Source organism: Embiotoca jacksoni, unplaced genomic scaffold (genome assembly GCF_022577435.1).
Source record: "Embiotoca jacksoni isolate LCO1_2020_lvr unplaced genomic scaffold, fEmbJac1.0.p SCAF_4, whole genome shotgun sequence".
Classification (NCBI taxonomy): Eukaryota; Metazoa; Chordata; class Actinopteri; family Embiotocidae; genus Embiotoca; species Embiotoca jacksoni.
In genome coordinates, this window is record NW_027185392.1 from 11,854,965 (window position 1) to 11,870,186 (window position 15,222).

The 15,222-nt window shown below is 38.3% G+C and overlaps 2 protein-coding genes across 6 annotated transcripts; one reads left to right on the top strand and one right to left on the bottom strand.

Moving 5' to 3' along the window:
- Positions 1 to 1,447: 1,447 nt before the first annotated feature.
- cfap97 (cilia and flagella associated protein 97) lies at positions 1,448 to 8,977 on the top strand. 5 transcript variants are annotated; one of them, XM_069167252.1, is made up of 6 exons: positions 1,448 to 1,612; positions 1,949 to 2,002; positions 2,365 to 3,283; positions 3,403 to 3,683; positions 6,628 to 6,790; positions 7,765 to 8,977. In XM_069167252.1, exons 2-6 carry the CDS (start codon positions 1,994 to 1,996, stop codon positions 7,872 to 7,874), a joined length of 1,482 nt encoding a protein of 493 aa, XP_069023353.1. In that variant the 5' UTR covers positions 1,448 to 1,612; positions 1,949 to 1,993; the 3' UTR covers positions 7,875 to 8,977. The 5 variants fall into 5 exon arrangements, with proteins under 5 accessions (XP_069023353.1, XP_069023351.1, XP_069023355.1 ...); XM_069167250.1 differs by having other exon boundaries at positions 1,949 to 3,283; XM_069167254.1 differs by lacking the exon at positions 1,949 to 2,002.
- Positions 8,978 to 9,059: 82 nt separating this feature from the next.
- On the bottom strand, positions 9,060 to 11,380 carry slc25a4 (solute carrier family 25 member 4). The gene is made up of 4 exons (XM_069167255.1): positions 11,174 to 11,380; positions 9,976 to 10,462; positions 9,741 to 9,881; positions 9,060 to 9,631 (listed from the first exon to the last, which is right to left on the bottom strand). Exons 1-4 carry the CDS (start codon positions 11,282 to 11,284, stop codon positions 9,471 to 9,473), a joined length of 900 nt encoding a protein of 299 aa, XP_069023356.1. The 5' UTR covers positions 11,285 to 11,380; the 3' UTR covers positions 9,060 to 9,470.
- Between the last annotated feature and the right edge of the window lie 3,842 nt (positions 11,381 to 15,222).

Below are 15,222 nucleotides of genomic sequence, written 5' to 3' on the forward strand. Positions count from 1 at the left end.
CATTCATAAACCTCTGGCCTCTACTAGAACTGCAGAGAAATGTGCATATTCTTGGATTCATAAATCTGTTTGTGAATACATTAGTGGAATTACACTAATGCTCATTTTGCTGTGGAACTGCTGGAAATATTTAAGTAGCAAGAAGTTACTTCTGAAAGCAGCCTGATATGCATTTATGCCATTCCCTGTAATAGAGGTTTCACAACCAGTTAGTGGTCACAGTCAAATGGACAATTTTTTCTCCAGCAAACATAGAAATGTAAATCCCATCCAAACATCTCTTACTGACAGGTCATTTCGCAGCATTAACGAACACAGCTTCTGTGTGCCATATCCATGGGTGGATTGTCTGAGTACGAGACTGATTTAGAAAAAAAAACCATTCAATCCCCATCTCTTACCCATCCTGCATTGGCATGTAAATTCTATGACAGTGACCAGACACAGGTTTATACGATAGATTCCCCCAAGTGCTATTGTCCTAGGACATCGGCATTTCATTAGTGTGTGTCACTTCTAGGTCTAACTATGTTATTAAGAGCAAAACTGTGACAAATTGTAATTTCAGGGGACGCGCCTCCAGATAATCCCCTTTCTTGTTAATGGTGATGCACTAGGGGGAGCAGTTGCATTGGTATAATAGATCCCCAATGAAAAACTAAATGACCTCCCCTCCATTCCTTTACAGGCTCTGTTCCTTTATATGTTTGAGTAGTTTAAAAACCTTTTGTTTAAAAAGGTCAAATCACTGCAGTGGCTTTATTTTTTTATTTGTTTCTTCTGTAAATTCATGAAAATAAGTTAATAGACTGTGTGTATAGTGCTGATAAACAGCTTAGAAGCCACTGTTATATGCCAGTGGCTGTAACTCAACCTTTTATATTTATTTACTAAATAGAAAAAATTACAAACTCTATAATTCTACACCGCAGATTCACCAAACTCACACATAATATCATGATGCATGTCTTGTTTTTTTTCTGATGTCAATTTCTAAATGTGCTGGATCGTGAGTCAGGACTAAAGTTATACAGCAATGGTTTGTGTCTAATAACAACCTAATGGCCATTTGAGAATTTCAAATGGAAAATATATATATATATATATATATATATATATATTTAGGTGAAATATGACAACAACTCTCCAGCTCTTGTTTTCCAGATGTTTCAACTCTGTTTTGAAAATATTGTAACAATATAGGTCATTTGAGTTCATTTTTATTGTAGGTTTATCTTTTTGCCGCCAAACTAGTTTTATTCACTTTAATTCGATATTTTGTATTCTTTGATGATTTTGTTATTGCAGTTGTTATGATATAAATCGAGTTCAGTTAATACACAGCGACACCGTCACGAGAGGATTCAAAGCTTCTCGGAATGGCGCTGCTTCAGAGGTCTCGCAGAGCAACGGTTGCCAGGAAGTGACGTCGCTTAGTTACGAGGCACCGTGTCGCTCCCAGTTTCCAACCGTAGCCCCCCCTGACGGAAAAATGTGTTTTTAGTGCAGGTTTAAGTTTCATTTAGTTGCTGTCTTTGCAGAATACATCTCGTCTGAAGAAATAAATGCAGCTCTAACAGGAAACGCTGTCCATTGTACCTCCCTTCATGAGGTAAGGCATCATGTTTGTGCAGCTAAAGTTAGCTAACCTAAACGAATGGTCGGACGAAGTTAGCTATGTTGACGTTAGCGTACGATAACTATCACGCCCAAAGTCATTTCACGGTTTTAAACATGCTTTACCTGCGTAGTATGTAAATGATTTAATGTGTAACTAGCTACGCGATGTAATAGTGTCTTTTTTCTGATACTGTCAAGACTGGATTGTCCAGAATCTCTTGCTAAACGTGTTTGCAGCTCTGCAGACGTTTTGTTTACGAATTACTGATAATTTTGTTGTCAAAAAGTTTTGCTTTTCATTTTGTCTTTGCTGTTTGAATCGTCGGAGCCTGTTTGAGATGTATTACATCCACGTCGTTATCGCTGTGTGGAAATGCAGGTTGTAAGTGCATCTTAAGAAATCCCTACTCAAGTTACCACAATAATATTTATTGACTGACTGATTATTATTTTTTTTACACTGCATGGATTACACAACTAAAGAAAGTTTCAAGAATTACCTTTTTTTTTTATGTGGTATTGATCTTAATGAAATCCAGTCTGTACAGTTGGGGGGGAAAAGGTAGAAAGCATGAGTTCATACTCCAAAAACATGCACAGCTGCATTTTCTGCAATATATTTAAGCTGTAATATTGTAATGTTTTACTTAATTTGTAGAAAATGGGTTGAAACTTTGAAAAAACATCATGGCAGTTTTTAAACTTGAAAATAATCTAACATCGTATTCTGACACTATATTGAAGGGTCTGTGTTGGAGGATTGCCATGTTCAACCCCAGTGAACTAGAAGGTGAAGTGGATCACTCGTTTTTCGATAGCGATGGTGCTGACGGCAGCGGAGATGGAGGGAAAAAGATGGAGAAAGGCTTGGAAGCTGAAAAGGAGAGCCCAGCGGCACACGAGAGGTTACAGACAAAACTTACTGAAAATACAAAACGTGATGTCACCCCAAAATCTGATAAGACAAGAAAACATCTGAAGCAATTGGACAAAATAAAAAAAAGCAGAGCAGAAAAGAAGGAGAGGAGCAAGGCATCCAGTGTATCATCTGTTTCCTGTACATCAGATAAAGTCGTCAGTGACAGTAGTGATAGTGAGGCTTACTTTAACTTGCGCTCTAAAAGGCCCAATGGAACATTTATGGCTTTGTTGGCTGAGACCAGCGAAGTATATGATAAGGATGAAAATAGCCACAGTCCAAATGAGACTGAAGAAGAAGCTTCAGCATTCAGTGCAAGCTCAAAAAGGAGAAATAAGCAATCCCCTCAAAAACGGATAAGAAATCGGCACACCCGAACTCCATCTCCCACTTCAACTGAGAGCAGTTCAGACGCAGACTCTGAGAGATCCGGTAGCAGTAGCAGTCGGAGGAGCAGTTTGGAGTCCCCCACCATCCCCAAACCCAACAAGTTCTCTTTATCCCCTGGAGCGGACTTAGCAGGATCTCAGGATTTGTCTACCACCTGTACAGATGAAACGGACAGTACAGTGACAGATGTGAGCCCCCTCTCCTCTCCTGACACCAGCCCTCTTCAGTCGGTGAACCTGAACCACACAAGGCTTGAAGAAGAAAGCCAAAAAGGGCAGCAGGAGGAGAGAGTGCCCTCCAGTGGCCTTAGCCACATGCATCAAGATGAGGATTCAGATCAGGATGTGGATGAGTGTGAGTAAACTTATGCCTATCATTACATTGAACCTAGTATCTCTGTATTCAAGGCAGATTATGATATAGCATGTGTCTTTTTTTTTTTTTTTTTTTTTTTTTTTTTTTTTGCCATTTAGGCTCTCTCAGATTAGAAAGTCACTTTGGAAGTAAACTGGCTCTCCACTGTCCTGGTGGTGGAAACAGGAAGAACTACTCCTTCACCAATGATGAGGTTCGGCGCATCGATCAAGAGAACCAGCGGCTTCTTCGGGAGCTGTCACGCATTTCTCCAGGACCCACACCGGGAAGCGCAGTGGGGAGAAAATCCCATGTGGCCAGTAACGCGCCTCTAACTCGCCTCTCTCACAGTGCACTTAACAGGCATCGGGAGCAGCAACGCATCGAGAGGGAGAACATGGTAAGCATGGATTCACTTTTTTTTTTAAAACATTAATCAATCTCCATACCAGAAAGAATCTTAATGGCAACATCAAGTAGAAAATTCAATCTTTAGTAAATCTTTTTTTTTTTTTTTTTTTAAGTATTTTATGAAGCTCATTGAAGTGCAGATCTGATTTACCGATTTCACTGATTCAGTCTCTCGTTTTCACCAGGCATCACTTAATGTATCATCTAGAGAAGGTGATGAAAAGATATTAAACTGGATCTTTTTTCTCACCGTCACTAGTAACACATGTTGGGATAGTGTGAGACGACGTTTGCTTTGGAGTCATGAGGTGACTCCGAGGCCCATGCAGGGCACCATTTGTCTCTGTGGAGTCCATGTCATAATATTCAGACTGGACCTTTTACACGTGGTATTGGTAGGTTGTCGGCGGTATTGACGCTGCTGTATTTCCAGAATGAAATTCCTATTTTCTCATTTGTGTAATTAGAGCTATCTAAACTGACACTAAAATACGCATCTGCTGTTGTATCTGAATATTTTCAAGTCTCGATTAACGTTTGAGTGAGATGCCAAAGATTTGTTTAATTGTTTGCTGTTGTTTCATTTCCATTACTTAACTCTGTCATTTTTAATACCACCCCCTTGTTACATATTTTTTTATGAAATTTGCACCTATTTTTGCACTTTTGTATGCCTTTATCATCAGATTTTTTTTTAATCTAATTTTCAGAAAGGACAGTAAATGATACATTTAGTCAACTTTACCCACTTGGCTTTTTTTTACTGCATTCGGAACTTTATCCAAAAAAAAAAATTGAAAACATGTCAACATGTTAGTGTATCAAATAGTAATGTTTTATTTTGTTTATTATTTTAATCAACTAATGTGATTTTAATCAACTAATATAGAAGCATAACATAAAACATTTCTGGGACAAACTGAAGGTTAAGTAGTTTAATGAATGACACAGCTGATTAATATAATTTTGGTGACTTTAGCACGTGTGATTTTCTGCAGTTATATCTCAATATTTTAATGGGTATTTGTCTTCTGAAGTTTACATTCATTTAGGGCTACTAGTGTGATAAGTAGTAAATAGTTGGGTTTAGTTAGTGTGACTCTGAGAGCCCCCCCCCCCCCCCCCCCCCCCCCCCCACACCCCTTAAAACAGACACGGATGGACTTGGACGGATGGCAGCAGGTGGAAGGTTACAGAGGGACATTATAAGTTAGCTCAGGCTTAGCTTTAGCCTTTCACCCCATATATTAACTCTGATTGACCACTAAGGGCTAACAACCTAATGCTCAGACAAGCAGCAGTGTTTAGAAATGAATTAGGGAAATAATAATTGGATTGGCTTTTTGGTGTTACTGTTGCTAAGTGAAAACCTGCTTTCTTTCTGTCACTTTTGGTGTTACTTATGTTTCTCAGTATTAATTATTAGAGATATAACGTGACTTTATATTGACGTTTTTTTAGGGAATGTGTTTCAGACATTTCCTGGACAGACTGTTCTCTCTCTTGAATCCATCACTGCGTTCTAAGGAGTGCTTTTCGCCTTCTCTATTCATAGAGAGGAGTAATTGAATCTGCCGTGTGATCAGTGTATCTGCCCCACACAACATGCGACACACCTCATTTGTCCTGCACAAGTTGAACTAGTTCTGTGTTTTTCAAGATTGGTCAATTACACCATAGACTTACTTTTCTTTCAGAAAAAAAATATTCCTAAATTAATCTGGCAGGTATATTTTAATTGAAGAGACTTTAGATAACAGATATAGCCCTTAGTGCTTTTATGACCTATGGAGGACCTGTGAACTTTAGTAGAACAGTCTCTTGCCACTTGAGCTTTTTACTAGTTGCATTGCTTCTAATGGAGCGTTTGCTTACTGGGGGATTTCTGCAGAGCCCCCATGAGGGAGTGTTACTGCAGATATGACATTCAGCCATTTGCCAACAATGTTCTGCGTCATGTTGTTTTTTTGTTTGTTTTGTACCAGACCTTTTCTATTTTCATGATTCAACCAACACTTTGAGAATGTGCACTTTGTTTTATTCTGAGTACAATAGTTGTTTATTTAATAACATATAAACACTTTATTTATATATATATATATATATATATATATATATATATATATATATATATATATAATTTGTGGTCTTTTATATGGCTGGTGTCAAAAGCCAGAATAATTATGGCTATAATAAAACTTACTATAAAAAACATATTATATATTGCATATTACTAGTATGCAAGGTTATTATGTAAAGCTATCTAAAACAAATGCAGTCAAAATGAATGCAGCCCTGCAATGATGATGATTCATTTGTGATTTATTGATACAAAAGGTTTGGACAAGATAGGAACAACTCTCATTTCAGTTTTACTGCAAACTACAACTACAACAAATGCTTAACATTATAACCTACCTGAAAGTAGGATTTATTGTTGGTTAAAGTGGAAGAATTACTTACTTCTTGTACTATAGTAAAAGTAGCAATACTACCATGTAAAAAAACTTAAAAGCAAAGAAGTTTTACCTTTAAAATCACAAAAGTAGCATCAGCTAAATTTACTTAAAATAGCCAGAAAACAAATCCTACATTTCAGAATATTATGAATGGTTACTAGATTGTTGTTAATGTGCAACAGCATTTTACTGTTGGAGCTAGTAGGTTATAATGTTCAGCATTTGTTGTAGTTGTAGTTTGCAGTAAAACTGAAATGAGAGTTGTTCCTATCTTGTCCAAGCTGGTTTTAACTACGATTTTCTGTGCTGCTCAGTTATTTTATGATTTATAAGCTTGTTTTGTATAAACTGAAAACACTTGCGTAAATGTTCCTATCCACCACTGATCGTAGGTGGTCCACCAGAACAACTTGCAGGTAAAGTGTGTTCCAGTACTTGTGAAGTAAAAAAAATCTTGCATTGTGTTTCTCTCAGGCTTTCCTGAAGAGACTGGAGTCTGTCAAGCCTACACCTGGCCTGAAGCGCTCCGACCAACTGGCAGACTACCAGCGCCAAGTTGGATACCTGGGAGCTCCTTCATATCCTATCTGTTGGTCCATCACAAAAAAAGAAAGACCCACCAGCAGGACACCCTCAGGTAGGTGTGACTAGATCTGCTAGCTTTCACTGTTTTAAAACACTTTGATGCTTTAATCAATTATATACCTTTAACAGTTGTGGAACATGTTCATTGAATACCTGCCCATTCAAGGCTCTCAGCCAAACACAGTAGTCTAAATAACAAGCGTGTGCCTTCTCGATGGTATCAAGGTTACATCTCTACTCAGTTTATACAGTTCATATGTAAAGCAACTAAACAATGAGGGCCACGTGATGTTGTTTATCACTTGAATACAAACCCACTTGCAAGGTAACGTTGCGACATAAAAGCACCTGTGCATCCAAACCTCTGAGTGTTTTGGTTCCTCCTGCAGAAATGCGTGTTGCTATTTTATAGCAGCCTGGTGTTGTTTTGCGCATTCTGATTTAATCAAGATACACAGCGGATCCGCATGTTGCACTGTGCTGTAACACTCCTGTCAAGTTGAAGACTGCATATTTATCACACATCTGACCTGCTGCCTCCAGATGGCTGCAGAGATTTAATTAACAGAAAGAGAAAACGTTCAGGCGGTATAAAGCAGCTGAGAACACCAGTAAGAGTCACCCATGAATTTATTCATCGGTAACTGATTCACTGTTTCTGCTGTTATAACTGTAAATCTTTTTTAGTGTTGTTCATGTTTTATTGTTGCTGCTGGGTTATGTGTTGTTGAAGTAACACTTGGAATAATGCACAAAACGCTGGGTGCTAATTAACAATGATCAGTTGCTGTAAACTCTGATAAGACACCAATGTGCTTGTGTGTGTGTGTGTGTGTGTGTGTGTGTGTGTGTGTGTGTGTGTGTGTGTGTGTGTTTGATATGTCCTGTTTGTTTTTGTTGAAGTGTTTGAATATACATGTTAGATTGATATCATCAGTGGGATAAAAAATGAGTAAGGCATATTCTGAATTGAATATAATGGTGATTGTGTGTAATCAGAAAACATCTCTCTGTGGTCCAAACCAGCAGGTGCCAGACTTGTCAGCTCCAGAGCCGCTTTCACCTCCACTGGCTCCAGCAGTACACCTGTGCCCAGGTCAGAAAACCTGAGTGCAGCCCGACCAGCGTGGTGCTGAGTAATCAGCTGTGTAAAGGCATCTAATCTACTAAAAAATACAAGACTGGTTTCCTTTAGTGATGTCTGTTGGTGTCCGTTTATCACAAAACGACAAGTTTGGAAGGTACCAAGCTCAAAGGATCTTTTTTCATATGTGGGTTGAGCGTATCTTTAATTAACTCCCCGGTGATTGTGATATCATGCTTATTAATTATAAAGATGAACTTTTTTCTGCTGTTTAATGCTAAAATATAGCTAATGATACTCAGATGTCAAAGCTATTAGTTTCAATTATACCTTCCGAGTATGGCAGTAGCTCTTCAAAACGGTAAACTGAATTTTTTTTTTTTAGTAAATGTTGCTGAGACAGCTCTGTTGAAATTATAAAAATAATATACAGTTCATTGTTTATTATTCGAGTGAGAGAAATTTCTATTTAATTGGATTTTTTTGTTTGTTTGTCCCATTTTCACACGTTTGTATGCTTAATGACGGCTAAAGTTATTTAAAAAAATATTTTTGTTGTGTGTATTCTTTACCTTGTGTGATAACGGTTAATGTTTCACCACTTATAAATGTCTTGCTTTGCACCTTTTAATAGGAAAATGTTTGACAAAAAATGATTGTCTGAATCCCTCTCTCCTAAAACAAAACTATTGATAACAGTTGTATATACAATATATACAACTGGTATGTTTGTCTAGTAATAATGATTGTTTTTTTTTAATTTTCTTTACAAAACCAAAAGTGCTGTGCTATAAGCCTCCCAGCTCGTTTTATAATCATGACGGGTTGTCAGCAGTGCAGGTGTCAGCGCAAAATGAGTCAGATGACATATATTATACATATTATCACCAAGAAATCTACCAAAATCTAGGTACATTTACTCGGTGTCATTTTCCAATATTTACATCATGGATATTTTGATGAATGCATTATGTTCTTTTTGGTTCTTTTTTGCAGAGTACATTTGATGAGACAGGAAAAACACGAGGTAAATGATCAAATGAATGCTGGATGAAACCCATTTAGCTGTGTGACTTTGAAGGTGCTTGTATTGCGCATGCTGCCTCACTCTCACACTGTCATGGCCCCTTGGAGAGGGCCATTAGTAATGTTACTGGTGACATCTGAGATTTTCTAATGCTGTGATAATAACAAAATGACAGTTGCTAAGACAACAGTGCATGCATCAGACAGACTGGACTGTTTGACTAATAAATCTTTATTCTTAATAAAATAATGTACGAGGTGGGATATAATGGTCAGAGTGGTCACAGCATAACACATGGGCCTCAGCAACTGCATCACAAACTTGACTCTTAACATGGGGAGCATATGGCCTGTAGTGACATCTTCATCTGCATCGTCACAACATTTTCACCGGCTTGACCTATTCATACTGAAACACTGTGCCCTTGGGAACGTGCTAGATGGGATATATACACATTTCTGAGAAGACACATTAACCCAGGTCAAGCATGCCTACCCACCTTCCCCGCCGAGGAGTGGTACATGCCCACACTGTAATTCACCAAGCTGTTATCACTGTATCACAAGAATTAAGACTTAAAGAAAGTGAAGGGTTGCCTTGGGGACTGGGAGATTAGAAAACTTATTTTGTGTACTTCTTGATTTCGTCGTACAGCACCAACACAAAGGCACCACCCATGCCTCTGATCACGTTGGACCAGGCACCCTTGAAAAAGGCATTTCCTCCCTCATCCTTGAGAATCTTCTTCCAGCAGTCAATTGTGCCCTTGTACATGATGTCAGCTATGGAAATAAGAGACATGGATAGTAAATGCGTAATGCCCATACATGCATGCATAAAGCGCTTAATTGTGTCAAACAAATCAAATCAATCACGTTGAGTGATCCTCACCTCCTTTGCGTCCAGACTGCATCATCATACGACGTCTGACGGTGTCGAAGGGGTATGAGATAAGACCAGCTACAGCGGTGACAGTCTGGGCGATCATCCAGGTGACGATGATGTGCGTGTTCTTGGGATCTGGCAGCATACCTGCATGAGGGGGGAGTTAGATCACCTGCCCGTCATTATAAAGTACACATAGGTTTTATAGTGTTTACACATGCTGAAGGTCAGGCGTACGCACCTTTAGCTGTGTCGAAGCATCCAAAGTAGGCCGCTCTGTAGATGATAATACCCTGCACTGACACGTTGAATCCAAGGTAAAGACCCTTGAGGCCATCGGTTTTGTAGATCTTGGAGATACAGTTTCCAAGACCGGTGAACTCTCTCTCAGCGTTGCCCTTGCCGATGTCAGCAGCCAGTCTCGTTCTGGCGAAGTCGAGAGGATAGACGAAACAGAGCGAAGTAGCACCAGCGGCGCCGCCAGATGCCAGATTGCCAGCGAAGTAACGCCAGAACTGTGTCTTTTGATCCACACCACCAAGAAAGACCTTCTTGTACTTGTCTTTGAAGGCGAAGTTAAGGGCTTGGGTGGGGAAGTAACGGATGACGTTGGCCAGGTTGCCTCTCCAGAAGGAAATGAAGCCCTGTTCCTTTGGGATTCTCACCACACAGTCCATGATTCCCTTGTACTGTTTATCTACGGTAATCTGTTTGCTGGCATATTGGACCTGAAAATGGAAAGAAGTTCATTAAAGGAGGCACACTAAATACATTTACACCTGCTCACAAATCAGTTGAGTTTTAAAGTAAAATAGTGTTTAGTGCAACTGCTACATGCATGGACAATGTTCTCTAAAAACACCCAAAACAGAATATTTTTGTGAGATTTCAATTTTCACAACTTCTTTCTTACATTTACATGATTTTAGCTGATATCTAATATTCTCTGAATAGACATTATAGGCCCAGCAGTCTACAGGCACACTCTTGTCACTTGAGACTCCACTGTGTATTAGATTACATACTTACAGTTAAATTTAGCAATTCGCTTTCACTAAGTATTACTGCCGTCATTTATGATAGTGGAGTAATAATTAACTGAATAAAAGCACAAATGGCATCTTAAATGATCAATAATATGGCCGTTTTTTTGAGACACATGTTTTCCACCATTGCTGTCACAACAGCACTACTGCACTGTCCTGTGCGTAAAACCATCTCCACACTGACACGAGACCTGTCACGTCTTGGTATTATGCATACGATTGATTTCACTAAGTGCACAGTTGGACTGCTCTTGTATGAACTATTTCATTTTTACGTGGGAGAGTTTGGTTCATCAATAACCCGACAATTACGCACACTTTACGCACAAAACTGTGACCATGCAACCATGCTATTGGCAACATTTTTTTTTTTTTTTTTTTTTTTTTTTTTACCTGCAGCAACAACTTGACTCTCTCAATGGGAGCGACAGCTGTTTTGGAGATGGCAGCGGCGATACCACCGGCCAAAAAGTCCTTCATGAAACTAATCACCGCGTCCGACATGGTTGGATGTTTCTTGTGCTGATTTGAGACCCTTGCCTGTTCCAAACGTCAACCAGGTCCTTAAGGAAACCCTACGCCCCTTCAAGTGCACGAGGCACCCCTATCTGTCCTAATATATGTGGGCCATTTATCGCGAGAATATTGAGTGATGGATTTGGTGTTTGTCCAACAGATAAACGAGGTTGAATAAATTTCCGAGGTCGGAGTTCAAGGCGTGCGCCATGTTTCTGAAGTCAAACGTCGGCCAAACCGGGGACGTTTAAAGGACACAATCTTTATCATTTGATAATTATTTAAAGCAAATACGTGTTTAATCCTCACTATAGATACAACTTTTACCTAAAGTCCTCCTGATGAACAGCCTTCTCATTCACAGTCCATATGTGGGATTATTGAATTTTCAGAAGCCAGAAATTCAGTGTAATGCAAGTGGAATAATTACTAACATTTCACAACCATGAAATATATTTTCAGAGAACCATGCACTGTGATTTCCGTCAATGTCAAGTTTGTAGACAATAAAATCTTAAAGCTATTTTTTTTTTTTTTTTTTTTTTTAAGGGATGGCTTTTATAAGGACCTTGAGATAGATAGACAGATATCTATCTATCTATCTATCTATCTATCTATCTATCTATCTATCTATCTATCTATCTATCTATCTATCTATCTATCCATCCATCCATCCACCCACCCACCCACCTACTTATTCATTTGAAACTTGCGTTTCCTCTCCTGATAGTTTTGTTGCACATTCATGTCTACCACCTGTTGTGAACCTGCGTCAAGTTAGTTCGACTGAATAAGACCAGAGAGTAAGGCATTTTTTTTTTTTTTAATATAGATGCAAGTAGTAGCCTACTCCAAAAAACAACAATATTTTAAGGCTTGTAGTTGTGAAATTTTGTATCGGGAATCTTATTCTGGCCGACCCGACCTGTGGGATGTCACAAAATCCAATATAAAAATGTAACACAGTCGAAACTGGTAAACCGTCCAACTTGGCTTCATTTTGTTCCACTGAAGAGCCGCTGGACATAAAGTACTACAGCTCCATTTCCTCCAGGTCCTCCAGTGTGGGTGGATTACAAAATTTCCGCCTCGTGACCACTTGGCGACGCTCCTTGACCGTGTGGATTCATTAGTTAGGTTGTAATGATTCAAAATGTTTACTAACATGACAACATTAAACTAGTAACACAACTGATAACTATCATAACTTTATTTTTTATTTTTTTATTTGTTTTTTATTTTTTATTACTCCTAACATTATAATTGAGATGCTGTTTTTTGTTCGTGTATTAATTGTAATTACTCAGTTAGCCTATTATAAAGCTGTATGTATTTTTTTTCCCCCATCTTAAGTTATGCAACTAGATTTGTAGAGTCTGCTGTTTATTGAATGAAAACAACCTTCTTGCATCCACTATTCAGTTTTATAGTGTTTCTTAACAATAATGTCAGGTCACAGAGTGAACTGGGTTAATTGGTTATCTGGAGGCTACGCTGGTCCTTCTCTCTCTACCGGCTGCTATGTTGTGCTTTCTGGACATGTCAGTGGGTGGCACTAGAGAGCTTGGTCCCATACAAGAGCGTCACTAACCTCCCCAAAGTGCAACTGTGGGACCCAGTAAAACAGGTGCTTTTTCCTCATTTACTTCCCACACAACAATACAAAATAATGCACCACATTACTCGTTCCCCACAGGAAAACACCCTTAAGTAGCTCCCACCCGCCAGGTCAGAGGTCGGACTCAGCTGCAGGGCTGCAACCCTAGAACTGGTTAGAGATTCAGTCCTGTTTACGTCATCACTTCAGTAAGGCAGATGCCTGCTGACACTGGGGCTTGCACCTGCTTTTGGGCAAGCAGAAGTTATACTTTTTTTTTTTAACATCTTTCTCTTTTAACCAATCTTTATTCTGAATTGTGAGGACCTATCTGATTTTATTACAAGTTTCAGCTTACTGTCACTCATTTGAAAGAATGATTTCTTTCAAATTAAATTATATAACTATCAGTCCTGTTTTGCCAATGTGAAATTATACTGATTCTAAGATTCTCTGGATTGTCATCACAATTCTTATGATTATTATTTCTTGAGTAACCAACCATTGTGTTGTTATAGATTATGTAAACTGAGGGAGTTTTGTATTGCATGTTTGTCTGTCATATGCCAAGAGGATTTTTGTTGTTGTTGTAAAGCTCACTATAACAGTTGCTTATGTATAGATATCATCTTAACCTAAGGATTTCATGGTCTGTTGATCCACATATCATCTGTAAATAATATCAAAAGTAAATTAGCTTCTGATTTTATTTCCAGAAAGAGGTTTAGTGTTGTTTTTGGCGCTGTAAAACCTCTTTTTGTACTCTTATTTAAATCTGATCTAGATTTGCAAAAGTCGTTGCTCAGTAACGTTGGATTTTAGAGACTGAGGGAGGGGTTGTGGAGGGGGGGGGTGAGCATGGATTTGCATTTTGAGTATGAAGAGCTGCAGGTGTCAGACAGTTAGCCCCTCCCTAGCACACACATCAACACACACACACACCCATACACGCGACCGTTACGCACCACTCCTACGCCAATACAGTCACTGATTTTATCTGTTAAGAAGCAACTGTGACAAGCAGCTTTTTATTCCTCGGGTCCCCTACTGTCTATTTCAGACAAGTAGGGGCTCAAAGATAATGGAGATTATGAATGTCAGACAGGGTTAAAACCACCGATACAGGGGTCAGAACTCACCAGCATGGGAGCACCGGTTGCTTCTGACTCCAGGATTTCATTTTCATTTTGCCATAGCATATTTCAAGCTTTAAAAACCTGCTATTTTGTTATAATTGTAAATAATAAAAGGTCAAGACTTATGAGGATCGTGCACATGGTAATGTTTACTCAAAATGTACTTCTGTTTCATAAATTTCCATCTATTTGATGATCAAAATGAACACCACTCATACCTTACAATTACTTTATGACAACTTTTGATAACAAATAAAAGCAGAAAACAAACTATAAAGTTGACAATCACAGTGTCACATATTCTCTTCATATGACATGATGTTATTACAGTAGGTGCACCTGTCGTCGAACACAATCTAATTAAAGTTTACTGTTATGATGCCTAAACTGTTCAGTTTTTATTGAAATGGTCAATGACATGTTTTTATCTATTTTTAAATAGAGAAAAAAAGTTATAGCAATTGTATTTTAGTGGACTGCATGAAACACCTCTCAGTATAATGTAGCTCAACATCTTTACCTATGCAGTGATAAACTACTAATTGAATATATATTTTTCTAAAAGTGTCATCAAAAAGTAAACATTAAAAACTTTGCGAAGACAGATGTTATGGTAGATGTATTACCTTGAACTGCTTTAAATTCTGTATCTCTGCTTAATGAAGTGGCCACTAGTTTATGTATTAGTTATTGTCATGAAAACACCAAAACCAAGTCTTTGTGTCTTTCATCACTTTCTGGCTTTCCTACACTGTCCGTGGCACCCCAAACACTGGCTCTTACTAAAGATACATTTTTAAAAACTGGTCAAAGATTGATAGTTTAATGTTTTAGAAAAGCTAAATCTTTCTCTAAAAGAGCTGGGTGATGTCATTAATGGGAAACATTACTAAAACAATTGTAAATAGTGCTTTTACAATGCATTTATATATTTTCTGCCTCTGATAAGCATGCATTTGCTGCTTCCCTGTTTGTATTTAATTCAATTCAATTGAATTCAGTTTTCTTTATATAGCTCCAAATCACAACATAAGTCATCTCAGGGCACCAAAAATAAACTAGTATGCGCGTGTTCACTGTAAAGCAATAACATGTCAACCAGTGCAAGTGGTGTGTTTGAATGGTTTTGAACAAAAAATTACTTTATGACAGATAATTGTCCTTCAAAAGATACAACTCTTCAGAACTAATAA

Bases quoted from the DNA above. Each gene is read 5' to 3' on its own strand.
- slc25a4 (XM_069167255.1), bottom strand. From the start codon at position 11,284: ATGTCGGACGCGGTGATTAGTTTCATGAAGGACTTTTTGGCCGGTGGT. The intron at 10,463-11,173 runs GTAAAAAAAAAA...TTCCATTTTCAG, and splicing joins GAGTCAAGTTGTTGCTGCAG to GTCCAATATGCCAGCAAACA. The intron at 9,882-9,975 runs GTGCGTACGCCT...CCCCTCATGCAG, and splicing joins ATGCTTCGACACAGCTAAAG to GTATGCTGCCAGATCCCAAG.
- cfap97 (XM_069167249.1), top strand. From the start codon at position 2,308: ATGGCAGTTTTTAAACTTGAAAATAATCTAACATCGTATTCTGACACT. The intron at 3,284-3,402 runs GTGAGTAAACTT...TTTGCCATTTAG, and splicing joins AGATCAGGATGTGGATGAGT to GCTCTCTCAGATTAGAAAGT. The intron at 6,791-7,764 runs GTAGGTGTGACT...GGTCCAAACCAG, and splicing joins CACCAGCAGGACACCCTCAG to CAGGTGCCAGACTTGTCAGC.